At 35.4% G+C, this 14,607-nt stretch overlaps 1 protein-coding gene across 1 annotated transcript in view; it reads left to right on the top strand.

Moving 5' to 3' along the window:
* Positions 1-14,607, top strand: part of ITGAE (integrin subunit alpha E) — a 1,198,231-nt gene that overhangs the window by 432,807 nt on the left and 750,817 nt on the right. The window contains exon 16 of the mRNA XM_044054873.1: positions 2,187-2,264. Coding sequence (XP_043910808.1) covers positions 2,187-2,264 — 78 coding nt within the window. The remainder of the gene's footprint in view (positions 1-2,186; positions 2,265-14,607) is intronic.

Raw genomic sequence — 14,607 nt, 5'->3', positions numbered from 1 at the left:
GATTCTTTTCAAATAAGACGTCATATGAGGAAATTCAATGGTTAATCAAATCAATTTAGACCCAACACTGGTAGCCCTTTCAAATCTGGTCCCAGTTCTGGGGTTTGTAAAAAAAAAAGGAGCTGCTCTGTTGGGTGAGTTGGTTATTTCACAACTTGGGCCTTCCTTTTTCCTTTTCAGCCCTTACTCAGTCTACAACCACAGATGTATAATACTTTGCATGCAAAGCTGTATCCAAAGGGGTGAAAGTCCAAGGCCTGTAGAACAAGCCTGACAAATTATACCACATAAATGTCAAATAAATGATGCCTCTTTTAAACTATTTTTAATTTCTGAGCCATCCTTGGACTCCAGGGCATCTGTTAGCCATCACAAACAGCACTACAATGATATGGTACTTAACAAACAGGGTTGATGAACCAGGTTCTGCCCCCCCATACAGATTAGTTATTGTAGCCTAGGATCTAGCAATTTTGCACAATCTGTTTGCCCAGGTTCCCCACATTCTATAAGAGAAAAACATTATTGCAGTGAAGCTAAACAGGGCTAGGACAGCTCTTGCAGTTGGAAATTGCACCAATGAGGGGGTACTCCAGGATCTGATCCGTCTGTTGGAACTCCTCAAGTAGACCTGTTTGCCTCCAGCTACAACAGACAGTTAAGGATATTCTGTTCCAGGAATCTGTGCACACAGGCCTAGAAGACAGATGCTTTTACATTCCCATCCATGGGAATGTTCCTGCATGCTTTTCCACCCTTTCTTCTGATGACCAGGATTCTTCTAAAGATATAGAAGAACTCCCCAAAGATAACTGTGATGACTCACTTTTCACCCAGGCAACAGTGGTTCTCCATCTTTTGAAAATGACTAAGGGAAATTACCACAAGTTAAGTTACAGAATGGACTTTCACACAGGACAAAGGTTGATTAATGCACCCAACATTCAAAAACTTCTTCACTTGATTGCCTGTTTAAACTTATTACACACACCTTTTTTTCTGAGGATATGCAGCAGGTACATTAGGCACATTTTTTCTGAGGACATGCAGCAGGTATTAAAGGAGATAAAAAAAAAACACTGCTACTCTATAATTATATATGGTTGAGTGGAAAATAATTTCTACTTGTTGCCAAGACAAGAACCAGGATACTTTTATGGCTCAGACCCCTTTGGTTCTGCAGTATTTATGTGAGTTATTATCCTTGACCTTTTTTATTCTTCTGTTATGATTGATCTGTTGGTCATCTGTGCTTATTTGCTGTTAGATACTCCTTTCTACCCTAGTCCAACTGAGACAGTTTTTGAAAGGGGCTTCATGTATCTTGCTTTCTGGCCTCCTAGAAGATAGGTTGCTCCCTCTTAGGATAATAATTTTATAAAACATGCACTGTTTACCTTTGAACCAGCTCATAAGGCTGATTGATGTTCTTAACTTGGAAAACAGCACTACTCATTGCTCTGACTTCTGCAAGAATATCTGAGTTATAAGTTCTTATGATGAGTCATCTGTATATTTTTCTTCTTCTTCTTCTTTCGGCTTTTCCCAGTTAGGGGTCACCACAGTGGATCACCTGTCCGCTCATGATGATTGGCAGTGGAGTTTTACGGTATCGAGTTGCCAGCCCGGCGCCCAACCTTCCACAGAAGGCACACACTCACACCTAGGGCCAATTTAGAGTGTCCAATCCACCTACAGCATGTCTTTAGGATGTGGGAGGAAACCGGAGCACCTAGAGGAAACCCACGCATGAGTCATCAGTATATTATTTTTCACAAAGATAGGGTGATTTTGAGAATAAAACCTTTATGAATAATATTGTTTCAGAATTTACATTGAGCTGGGTAGATCATCTCTCTACTTTCTTTCCAGAATCTAAAAATGAAGAACAGTGATCTATTCAAACATTACTTACACAACTGTACTATGTATGTAAAATGCAAATGGAACTGGACTTAATTATTGTTTTCATTATTCTCTCTGATATATGTTCAAAGTGCTAGTACTATATGTTAACCAAGCTGTTAAAAATGTTGAGGTTATCTGGGGCATAATGTGAAGAGACAGGATAGAGGAAGCAAAGAAATTAATAATATTGCTCATAAGCAGATGTGTTCACTAAATCAACTTAAGACATTGCCATCAGTACTAAAATGAGGTCTATTTTTTTCTATATTAAACTACAGCAAAAGACACCCTGCTTTTTGACCTGAATAAAAATAACAACAACAATGAAGACACAGATGATGAAGACCCTGAAAAAGGTAAGAAAAAAATGTTATTGCCCAAGAAACAAAAGCTAACTTTAAGACCTATATTAAGCTCACAGGGTTTGAAATGCTAGTATTTAGGCAATGCTTTAATTACTTTTAGATCTGATGAGCATCCAGTGCAGGTGCGAAAGCTGTTATCTGTTTTATTTGTTTTTGCATTTACATTTATGTTTGATTTTATCTGACTCCTACTGCCTGGCTGTTTTTTTTTTTTTGTATATCTGTTTTTCTTGGTTTCAGTTCAAATGGCTTTTTGCTCCTGACTCTGTGTTTCATTTAAAGATATTAGCTTGTTTTTTTTTCCATTAGCAAATGTTTAGTGGTAGTCAAGAAGTCTACAGCTGCAGGCAGTTGCACATTGTGTTCTGAGTGAAATTTACAAAGATTCATTGCTGACCACTTTTGAATGGAGAGGAGCTATCTACAGGTGCAAGCAATTAATCTTGAAAGTTCTGAGCAGTCTTTGCTGAAGGAAATGCAAAATTTAAAAGTACAATGGTAAAATGAAATTATGGGGAGTGAATAAGAGATAGTAGCCTCTGTAGCAACCTTAATACTTTAATGCATTTAATAGAACTGTTACAATAGTGCATTTTTGTTAGGACTAAAGGTTAATGCTTTCTGAAAGCATACAAGCTGTCTTTCTTACCTTAGAGGGGAGTATAAATAATAAAAGAACTGACAGCAATGGATAACCTTAATTTTAGGTAAGGTAATGCCTGTGGGTGCAGTTGTCAATTTGGGACAATTGTTTCCATGTAGATGGTTAAACTTCATTTTTGAAGATGTGGATAGTTTTGAGTGTTTGTTCAGGGGGGGGTGTTCTGAAAATATATTTAGTTTTTTTTGTTTTGAGAGTTTTCATTAAAAACAAAATGCCTTGTAAAATATGATATAGGTTCAAATGGAAATGAGAAGAAATAACTGTATAAAAGATCAGCCTGTCAAATTCTTAGTGTGTACTTGTCACACAAAAGTTGGCAATACACTTTCACAAAAATTGTTATTTATAATAGGTGGGAACAGTAACTGTTTATCATGATTGCTATCTTATCCATACTATCTTAGATTGTAAATGGTCTTATAGGTATAGACAAAAAGGAAAGAATATTGGATTATATTAAGAAATGTAAAGTGCAAATAGTTGTGCTTCAGGAGGTGTATTTGAAAAGAAATGAACATGTGAATTTGAAAAAGAAAGGATTTCAGGATAAATATTCAATAGCATATCAGGGACAAAGGAAAAGAATAGTAATTATACTAATTGCTAGAGGGGTTCCAACAGTGATAGAAGAGGAAAATAGACAGTAATAGTAGATTTGTGGTAGTAAAGGGCTATTGGCAAATTAGGAGCATTATGCTGGCATGCATTTATATTCCACCAAGTGCTGTAATGAAGGCTAAGAAAATTTGAGAAAAATAATCAGCTTTTAGCAGGGAATGTTACATATAGCTAGGGACTGGGACTTTGTTTACAATAGTAAGGATGTATCATCGGGAAAGAGGATATATTTCTGAAGAAACCTATGAAACGATTTGGTATGGAACACATGGATTCAGTAGTAGGAACCTGGGCAGAATATAAATATTATTTCCCCAAGGTACAATAACTGGGCTAGACTAGATAGAAATAATTGCATTTCACAGGAACATGTGCATTTAATTAGAAGCTATGGCACACATCCAATAACTACAGATCATTTATCAATAAAAAAAAACTAAAATAAAAATGCAGTGTAATGAAGTAAAAAATAGACATTGGTGATTTTCCACCTATCTTTAAAAGAGAGAGATTTAAAGAATCGGTAGTGGAAATTATTCAAGAGTTATTAGGGAAGATTTTTTTTTTAAACACATGTATAAAATTGTGAATAACATTTTATAGTATTTACAGCTTTAATATCCTGGTGGTTATAGTAATTAATAGATGATGTCAGTAACTAATTAGTAGCTGGTGCTGATTGGAAGATCTGTAACATGAGGGAACTTTTTAAAAATGTTATTTAAACTGAACTTAATGGTTTTTAAGTTTGTCTGAAGAAGTCACTGTACCACAGTAACGAAAAGCGCTTTACAAAATGAACTGTGGACTGGTTTGAAGTGTTGGTGCACTTGTTTTCGTGTATAATCAGTTCTAGTATTCTGTTTGTCAAATTTTATAAGTAATAGGAATTACTTAGAGGGGCTTAGAAAGGTTAAAATATTTTAGAAAAAAGGGGATCTCACAGAATAAGAAGAGCTGGAAATGTAGACCGCTAAGGATAAAATAAGGGGATAATATGCATGAGGAAATTAAGAAAGAGCACAAATGGAAATATTTATGGAAGACTTAATTATGCTAAGGTTAGAGGTAATGAGGCTCAAAAACTAACAGTTAAGATCGGCGGAGGAGATGAGATAAAAACTGTGATGTATAATCAATCTTCAGAAAAGTCTTTAGCAATAAGTGGTATTTCTGTGGAAGATTGGAAGCTAAGCAGGAGGAAAATGAAAAAGATCTGGATGATTTTTAACAGTATATTAAAAGGAGGGGAAGCGCCATCATCTTGGAAGAAAGCTATGGTGGCTGTATGACCTAAACTCAGTAAAGACCCATCCAACCAACTTCATGCAGACTTATTTCATGATTAGAAAGTGTTTATTTCTACACTAGCCAAAATAATGTCAAAGATATTACCAAAATTGATATATATGGAGCAATGTGGTTTTGAGAAGGAGAGGCAAACATTTGACAATGTTAATAGAACAGTAATGATCCAGAGAGAAGCAGAATATAAGAAAACATTTGACAGAGTAAGATGGGATTTTATGAATAAGGTGAGGAAAACATTTGCATTCCCTGATTTGATAATACGGTTAATTAGTAGGATATATGAAGGATTGGCGGCAATAATTAAAGTGCCACAGTTCCTCTCTGATAATTTGTTTGAACAGAGGAACCAGGCAGGGTTGTCCTCTTTCCTCTTTGCCATTTGCTTTACATTTAGAGCCATTGGCGAAGAAAATAAGGGACAAAGAATTTTTTGGGTATAATTGGTATGGCAATCAAGAAAAGTTGGCTTTATTTGCAGACAATATTATCTTGTACCTTATAAATCCTGAAAAGGACATTTCAGTGTTGTGGAACATTTTGAGATAGTTTCAAGTCTTTTCAGGATATAAAATGAATGAAGATAACACAAATGCTATAGCTGTAATTTATTTACCCAGTCCCAAATTCATTCAGCAATACCCACACACCTGGGGACATAAGATGAAGTACTTAGGAGTATGGACTAAAAAGGCTTATGTTATGACAGCTAAGGATGGATGAAAAGAAACTAAACAAAAGACAATACAAAAACTTTGAAACTGGAAGCTCTTGTTTATGGATATGGCTAGTAAGTTACAAGCAGTAAAAATGTTTTCAGTCTTAGTTTTATATATGGGTCAGGCATATTTCTATAAACCTTAGGAAAAGTTGTGCACAATAATTAATAAAAAGTTGAAGGAATTTACCAGGGAGGGGAAAAGGGCAAGAGCTAAGTGGGATATGTTCATCCTTCCAATATAACACAGTGGTTTCAGATTACATGCTTCAAAGTGATATTTTAGATTTACACAGTTAAGGCTCATATACATAACACAAGCAGAAGGTTATAATTCAAAGTGAAAAGGGATGACGGAACTGAGGGAAGTTCAAGGAATAGAGAGAGAGTGGGGTTTTGGATGCAGATCATTAAGGATAATAACAACATCTGTGCATAATATGATATACATAAAATAGCAGAAAGTATTATAAGAAGTAAGCCAACACGAGAATGGAGAAATGAGATTTTGCCAATATGGATGACTGCAAGTAGATGCTCAGGCAAGAGGGAGTTGGAATTTACTTGAGAAAACTGGCAATGGAACCAAAGTATTTAGAGCAAGTAACTCGAGATGGAAAGATAATAGAGTTGGATGAGGCCAAGAAGACATTTAGACTTCAGGTTAGTGACTGCCTTCTCTACCAGAGATTGATATCAGAGTATAGGCAAAGAGAAAGGGATAGGGGAATCTTAAGTGAAATACCTGCTTTGGTAGAGTTTTTAGTTGAATCTATAACTGAAGCTGCTGTTAAAAAAATGAATAATTAGTAGAATATATAAAATATTGCATGATAATTATAAGAATCAATCAGAGAAGGTAAGAAAAGATTGGAAAGAGAGACTGGAAAAGCAATTTACAAGAGAACAATGGAAGTATGTATGTGCAGCTCCCAAGTATGCAACAAATTCTAGAAGGATTAGAATCTGCTTGAATGTGTTTGAATACTTTTTTTATACCATAGCCTTCAAAGAAATTTTCCTCGTGTAGTCAGCAAAAGTTGGAGGTGTGATAAGGAAGAAAGCGGTAACTGTGAACATATGTTTTGGCTTGTAATGAATTGGCAGATTTTAAAAGTACCTACAGAGTACTCTGTCATAAATATTGGGTGAACAAATGTCTGTAAAAAAAGAAATGATTCTTTTGGGGCACAAGATCTGAATTACCTAGACATAGTGAGGCCTTATTAAGTTTAATTCTGTTGCCTGACAAAAAGCAATTACTAGAAAATGGAAACCAAACTCTAAATCAACTATATTTCAAGTATTTAATATCATAAAAGAGCTAAAAGAACTGGAATAGGGATATTTAGTAAAGTGAAGGAGAGAATTACATAAAAATAAATGGAAATTGTGAGAACAATATAAGCAGAATAATATTCAAGAGGATGAGTGAGGTTTAAGGGAAGGCAGGCATTCAACAATTTATGTAATGCTGCATGGCTGATATCTAGAAAGAAAGAAAGAAAAGATATTTGTGATGTATAATTTATGCAAACGGAAAAAGTTAATATGTTTTTTCTGTTTTCTGTTAATGTATGTTTGCCTATGTCTGAAGGGATAATTTAATAATGGTGTTAAAAATACTGAAATAAAACTAATATATGTTGCTGGAGGTTTAGAAGCTGATAGGATATGCATGAAGACTTTACTTTAGCGTGGGGGTGTCCAGTAATCATACAATGCTCAGCAGAGGAAGTGCCTGATTTAAAAGAGCCTATAAGCTGAGACAGGGCTATGTGATATAGCTATCCTCAAACATTTAACCATGTGTCATATATTAAAAATATGGTAATTTTTATGTGAAGTTGTGGCTCATATGACTGGTTGGTGTGTTTAAAATACAGAGAGTTACTAGATGCAAGGCAATAGATGTGCACACTTTGCCCACATGGTCAGCACTGCTCACAACATCTCATTGTGCCCATTAACAATATTACATGAAATGAGGGCATTGACACCAGGGGATACAAGGCTTATGTCTGCTCTTAACTGAAATATGAGCATAAAATATTGTAAAAATATCAGCTCTGTATGAAGGATTCAAACAACACTTTCTATGGTTGGCATTTTTATCACCAATATCAATGCTAGGGAAAGGAGATTTACTTTAACTTAACTACCAGGGGTAGTAAACTACAGTTTATGATTATACACAAAATTGTGATAGCTTTTGTGATGATATGAGGTAGCGCCATCTGTGCCAGAGAGAGTAGGACAGTGCATGTGTAACATATGCCAGCATAACTAGCTGGAGTTTTGTAAAGAATTTTATGTCATTTGACTATCACACTGATTTGTACAGATGCTTGTGTTAAAAATGTATTAGTAAAGCTGCTTATCTTAAAAATGCGTCAGTGGTGGGTCCTGCTTGACAGAAAAGAGATATATGTGTTTGTCAGACAGTATTATTATAATTGCATAAATGTATGTGTTTTAACAGAGAATTCTGGAAGGGAAGAATGGTCAGTCTTAGTCCAGCTAATTTTGAAAAATTGGTTGGAAGTTAAATGGGTTGGTTTAGGCCATAAAGATTTTATCTTACAGGTCTGATTGCAGCCTGAGACAAAAATGCCTGGGAAAACCAGGGCTAGGAATCTTACTCTATTGTCCTTAGGGTGAAATAATTGCTACCCTGGAAGGGTGGATGTTTTTGAAATTGTTTTATAGCTTTCAGATGCTACAACAGATCTTAGCAAAGATCTGGGTATGTATTATACCAGAGTCAGGTGACCAGATGTAATGTCATTCTATAACCAGCATTGAAATGATTCTTTAGATTAATTAGAGATATGATGGCACTCTCTCAGCAGCACTTTGTTTTTCGGAGCCTGACAGGAAAGATCTTTCACAGATATCTCACACAACCTCACATCTTATCTTGCCTTGCTGTAGTAACTTAACCAGGGAACAGTAATTCTTTCATCAGTCAGTAAAATATAGTGAGATTAGTTAAGTATTGTTTTTCTGCAAATGTGTGAATCTATACAACTGTGTTGTTTTTTATATCTCCTGTGATTGAAACTCTGGTGTTTATTGTAACTAGATATTCAGTATTCTCATGTTTTCTATTTTATTATTTACTATTAAATATTTTTATATCTTTCATTGTGGCTGGTCTTTTAGAGAATACTTTTAACATCTTAAGAGTACTCATGCTTATTTTAGTGAGACTGTGGCCATTCCTGAAAGCCTTGCTGCATTTTAACTCCCATTTGCGTTAGTATTAATTTTACTCAGTATAATTGGGTACCCTTGTGAGAGCCTTACAGTAGCTGACTGGCAGCATTATTACCTTATAGTCTGGGCAGGGGGGGCACAGATGGTAAATCTGTGCCAGCCTTTCCCATGTGTGTGTGTGTGTGTGTGTGTGTGTGTGTGTGTGTGTGTGTGTGTCTTCGTGTACATGAAGATTAAATATCCAAGTGTGTGTCTCAGCTACTTGGGAAAGGGACACAGAGCTCCAAAATGGTCAGTGTAGTGTCTTGTTTGGGACCTGGATGGAGGCAGAGAGAGGGAGAGGACAGAGAGTTAAGCCCCAGGTCTGGAGTGTGCTCCCTGTGTGTTTTTAGGGGAAACTGTGCTTGATGCAGAGACCTGCATTTGAAAATACTGTGTGTATCCATTTTTGCTGCTAGTGGCCATCCCTCACAGGTGTCAGCGGTGAGGATTAAGGCTTTTTGGTTACTGGCCTGGAGTATGGACCATCACAGCTTCTAATAACTTGTCTTAGCTTGGAAGACTGTGCTTAGCAACTGAAATTACAAACTGTAAAGAATATTTCTGGGGCAGGATGACAGCAAATATTTTGAATTGCCTAGCTGAAACAATGCCACATCATTTAACATAACTGCTTTACCGCCATCCATTAACACAGTCATTAATCATCTGTTTTGAGTGTTATAGGATTATATCTTAAAATGCTGAATCTGCCAAACATCAACTGATAAGTCAATGAACATTTTGCTTCAAACTGTAAATCAATGAAAACAAAAGAAAATTGCAGAAATATAGCCTACATCCCCTGCCACTTTATATATATATATATATATATATATATATATATATATATATATATATATATATATACCAAATCCAAGATTACACTTTAGTAGAAAAAGGGCAAATTTCCCAATCTGTAATGTTTCACAGTTTCCTACACACAAAAAAAAGCTGGTACGATTCTATCAAATTTATTTTGATCATCTGTATTGGCCTTTTTGCCTTCAATGAAAGGAAAATTCAAACAACTAGCAGTAACAGACAGCACTAAATGTGTTATTTTTTCAGATGCAGAACTATTTTCATTACAGCTACTTCAATGTGTTTGCTTTTATCCTTATCTAAGTGACAAATTATATATTTTTAGAACATTTACACAATCCCTTTCTGTTTCTGAAGCAGTTTTGTTTTCACTTGTGCTTGAATCAAAAACAACATAAAATGGTACCTCAGTAATTTAAAGAAGGTAATATTTTTCAGTATTTTAATAAGGAAACAGAAAATTTGTATTCAACTGTCAACCTGTAAGTTTGACAGTACTCTGTCAATGGTATTTGATAAACATTTATTCTGTTATGAAGCCCACTTCGTGTGTGATTTGGAGTGATATTTATTCAAATAAAAATGTTTATATAGTCACTATTAGTTAGCTAACCTTACTGAATTTTTTGATCCCTCAACTGCAGTATCAATTAGCCCTTGATATTCCATAAACGGGGATTTATTCTGACCACTCAAAGACCTCTGAGTTTATTTCTTATCAAGGAATCATTCTTGATTGCATTAAATTCTGGAATTGAGCTTTGCATTACTAAATGGAAACAAAACTGTCAGAGTGAAAGAAAAAGAGTCCACATATTGGACTTATTCTGAGTGGGCACACTGTTGCTGGTGTACCTTAGGGATCAGTAATGGACCCAGGATTATTTAATACATTTTTGTTGCATACCTATTCTCAAAGAAGTCTTATTAAATAGCAGTGCAGATGACTGTAAAGTAGGACTATGTGTCGCTAAAAATTATGGTATACAAACTTCATGGTATAATAAGCAGGAAGAGATAACTGTGTTTATGGAACCATGTTTTATCACAACATATATAAGCATCTGTGTTTAGCCAAACAATGGTTTGAGTACATTAGATGGTTAATCATGAGTGAGACTGTATGCATTGTAGGGATTTTCTGATGTGTTAGTACAACCTTGGAACAAGTATTTATCAGGAAAATGTTTTATGTACTGCTAGGCTGTAAGTTTTAGGGGTTTATTTTTCATAAATTGATTAGTTCTTATTAGATTCTTTATTTTATACTTGAGTCAGTGCTGAGCATGTGTGTGTGTGTGTGTGTTTGTGTGTGTGTGTGTGTGTATGTGTGTGTGTCTGTGTGTATGTCTGTGTGTGTTTTAGATGTTTTGTAGAGTTGGTTACCTTTTTATTTTTTCTTATGTTCAATTAAATTTGATTTGTTTAGCTTAAAATGTGTTATGCTAAGCTTGAGTCACTTACCCTCACTTGCTTTATGTACAAGCCAAAAAAATTTATGCTTTTCTCTTGATTTATTAGAGATTCTGAGGTTCGTATAAATAACACTTAAGTTCTTGGCCATACGGCTGCTGCAAAGGCTAAAAGAATGTGTGAAATGATCCTGGCTAATTCAAAAAATTCTGCAGTTGTTTTAGTCGGACCTCACTACGAATATTGTAATTTTTTACTGTATGTGAAAAATTTACATATAAACCTACTGAATATGTATAAAGGTGTTTTTACTAAGAAACAGCACATTTCCAGTTGAAATTATGGCCACTGATTATATCACCTGCAATCATTAAACCGAGTTTAAATGGTAGGTCAGTAGCATATTGTGATGCTCATAGTGAGGGTCTTCTGGTTACTTTATTTTTTTAATTTGAATCTTTTTCTTAGTCCTGTAAAAATATTAATTTAAAGTTTACATTGCTGAAAAATAACGTAAGTTTAAGAGGCAGTTACATAATTTAGTTTGTACTCTTATATGGAATAAACTATTTGAATACATTAAGTTGCTTTCTATGTGTGCTACAATTAAAACTCTTCTTAAAGGGGCACTATCCCATTTCTTTTCTGCCTCGGACCGAAGCTGAAACACTGCCACCCAATTAGCAAATCACCTCCCTGTTTGTGACATCGGTAATGACGTCCTAACAATCCCACCCACGATATTGAGTTTCTTCAAAAAATGAGCACAAACCTGTATTCCAGTCCTGTTTTACCTCCCTCTGGAATCAGGCTCTCTTCACTTGTGTTCCCTGCTTCACAAGTTGATCTATACTTGTTTCAGTGCTATTTTTTTCCCCGTGGTAAATACTGCTTAAGGCAATATATTGTAAAAATTCCACCCACAAGGGCCGATGCTAGTGAATGACGAACCACCGCAAAGCACAGTCTCACTTCCAATGTAGCAGCGTTTGTGAATACTGACACCAAAGTCACTCCTTTACCATTAAAGCAGCATAAGTTTATTATAACTGTTTTCTTTACAAAATCCAGTTCACGACTAAGTGCTTTCGCCAACAGTCTGGCTTCTTCAGAGTCATTTATTACAACCTTACCCACCAATATATATCCCACACAAACAAATTCCATTGGTTAAAACTCATTGCCACCCATCAATTAATTAAAGAACTTGATTAATATATCCCTATTCACCTAGTGAAACATTAATATATGTATATATAACAATACAAACTTATTAAACCTCAATAAATTACACTAAAACATATAATATAAATGTAACAATACAGCATACAAAAATACAATTTATCTTAAATGTATAAATTCACTATTAAAACACTGTAAACATGTATAAAATTGCTGACACACCTTCTAAAAATAAATTTGAAACATCAAATCTGCTGGGGCCTAAGCTTTAAAATAGGTTTAAGTGAAATGTAGTCATTCAGGCCAGGTGGTCTACAGGCATCCAATCTTATCTGCCATTCTGCCTCCAGTGCTCCTACCTTGTTTGATACATCACCTCCATCACCATAATCCAATACCCGCCCTATGACAAAAAATATAAACTTTTTACAATCCACACACCTCCTACTATGCAAAAAAAGTGCGTTGTGCAAATCCTTCTTTTTGATGGACCTAGTATGTTCTGCAATCCTGTCACGTAACCTCCTTATAGTTTTGCCTACATAGTACGCCTCACACGATGTACAGGTTGCCAAATAAACTATATTCTTTGTAATACAATTACACTGTCCAGGACATGGGATTGTATATTTGTGCCCTTCCACACAGACATATGTGCCCTCATTGATGTATCTGCACCATCTGCAAAATCCACACTTTTTCATAACAGACTTGTATCTGTTTTTGTTTTTCCTTTCCAAAATACCTTTCAAATTTTCACCTCTACTGTATACAATCACTGGCTCCAAGCCCAAAATGCTCTTGCTCTCATCACTTAAAACTAAATTCCATGCAGCTTTCATAATGTTAGTCAACTCAAGTGTCTTATGGTTGTACTGTAATACACATCTTAAATCAACACATTTCTCCTTTTGTTGTTCATTGATTAATTCTATCCCATTATGCAAGATGGGTGCATACCTACCACCCCTTTCCCTTATCACATCCCTCCTCACACTAAGGAGTAACTTCAAGGGATATCCTCTATCCAGGAACATCCCTATTAATTTGAACAACTCTTCTCTAAACGTAACGTCATTACTCACCAATCTTGATGTTCTTATCATTTGCCCCTTGATTACTCCTTTACGCTGATGAAAGGGGTGACAACTACTAAAATGTAATAATGAATTGGAGTAATTCTCCTTCCTATAGATGTTACTCTCAAAACCTCCATTAATCTTACCAATTGTCAAATCTAAGAAATTAATCCTTTCCTTGCCATTGAAATGTAAATTTCAAAAATTCAGTTGTTCCATTCAAAAACTTAACAAAATCAATGGCCGACTGCTCATCCCCCTTCCACAAAATCAGGATGTCATCCAAAAATCTGTTGTACATCATTATGTTGTCTGCATATTTTTTAGATGAAAAAATGTGTGTTCTCTCCCATGTCAATAAAACTGCATTTGCAAACACTGGGGCACACCTTGCACCCATGGCAACTCCTGACACTTGCTGGAATAGCTCACCCTCAAATAAAATGAAGTTGTTTTTCAACACAAGCTCCATCAAACTACACAAAAAATTGGCTTTTGTCCCTTCTATCAAACCACTCTCAATCATAGCCTCATAAAACATTTCCAGTCCCTGCTCATGCGGAATGACAGAAAATAAATTCACAACATCAATTGTGAGAAATCCAAAGGTAGTGTTCCCTATCTCCAGTTTCCTCAATCTGTCAAGACAATGCCATGAATCCCTCACAATATGCTGAGCCGCACTAACCATAGCCTTCACTGATACATCTATATATGCTGCCAGAGTTTCCGTTTTCGAACCCCTTGCCGAAACAATGGGTCTAAACTGCAGTTTATCTGCTCCTTTGTGCACCTTTGGTATACCAAACAAGTTAGGCAATCTAGGAAACTCCAGGTGTAAGTAATTGTATTCTATCTCATTGATATATCCTTGAAATAGTGCATCATGCAAATGTAAATCAATTTTGTAATATGCTCTATTGATCTCACCCCTAGAAACAGTGGCGTATGTATCATCACCATTCAAAATGGCCGAAATTTCTGAGATATAGTCAGTGTTGGACATCACAACCATCCCTCCCCCTTTGTCTGGCTTCATAAATCTGTACTGTCCAGATTTTTTAAGACAATCCAACAATTCTCTTTCTTGTGGTGATAAGTTGTCATTTACAAAGTTAACATTACTTAAACTCTTCCGTATTTGCACTTCAACTAATTTTTCAAAACTTACTATCTCAGAATTAAAGGGAGGAATAAATGTACTCTTTCTTTTAAAACTACTTATGTTACTAGCAACATTCGTGTTAACATCCCAGGCTAACCTTTCCT

Source organism: Protopterus annectens, chromosome 13.part0, assembly GCF_019279795.1.
Source record: "Protopterus annectens isolate FY-2018-M chromosome 13.part0, PAN1.0, whole genome shotgun sequence".
Lineage (NCBI taxonomy): Eukaryota > Metazoa > Chordata > Ceratodontiformes > Protopteridae > Protopterus > Protopterus annectens.
The sequence above is the reverse complement of the archived record's forward strand: the minus strand, read 5'-3'. Positions and strand labels throughout refer to the sequence as shown.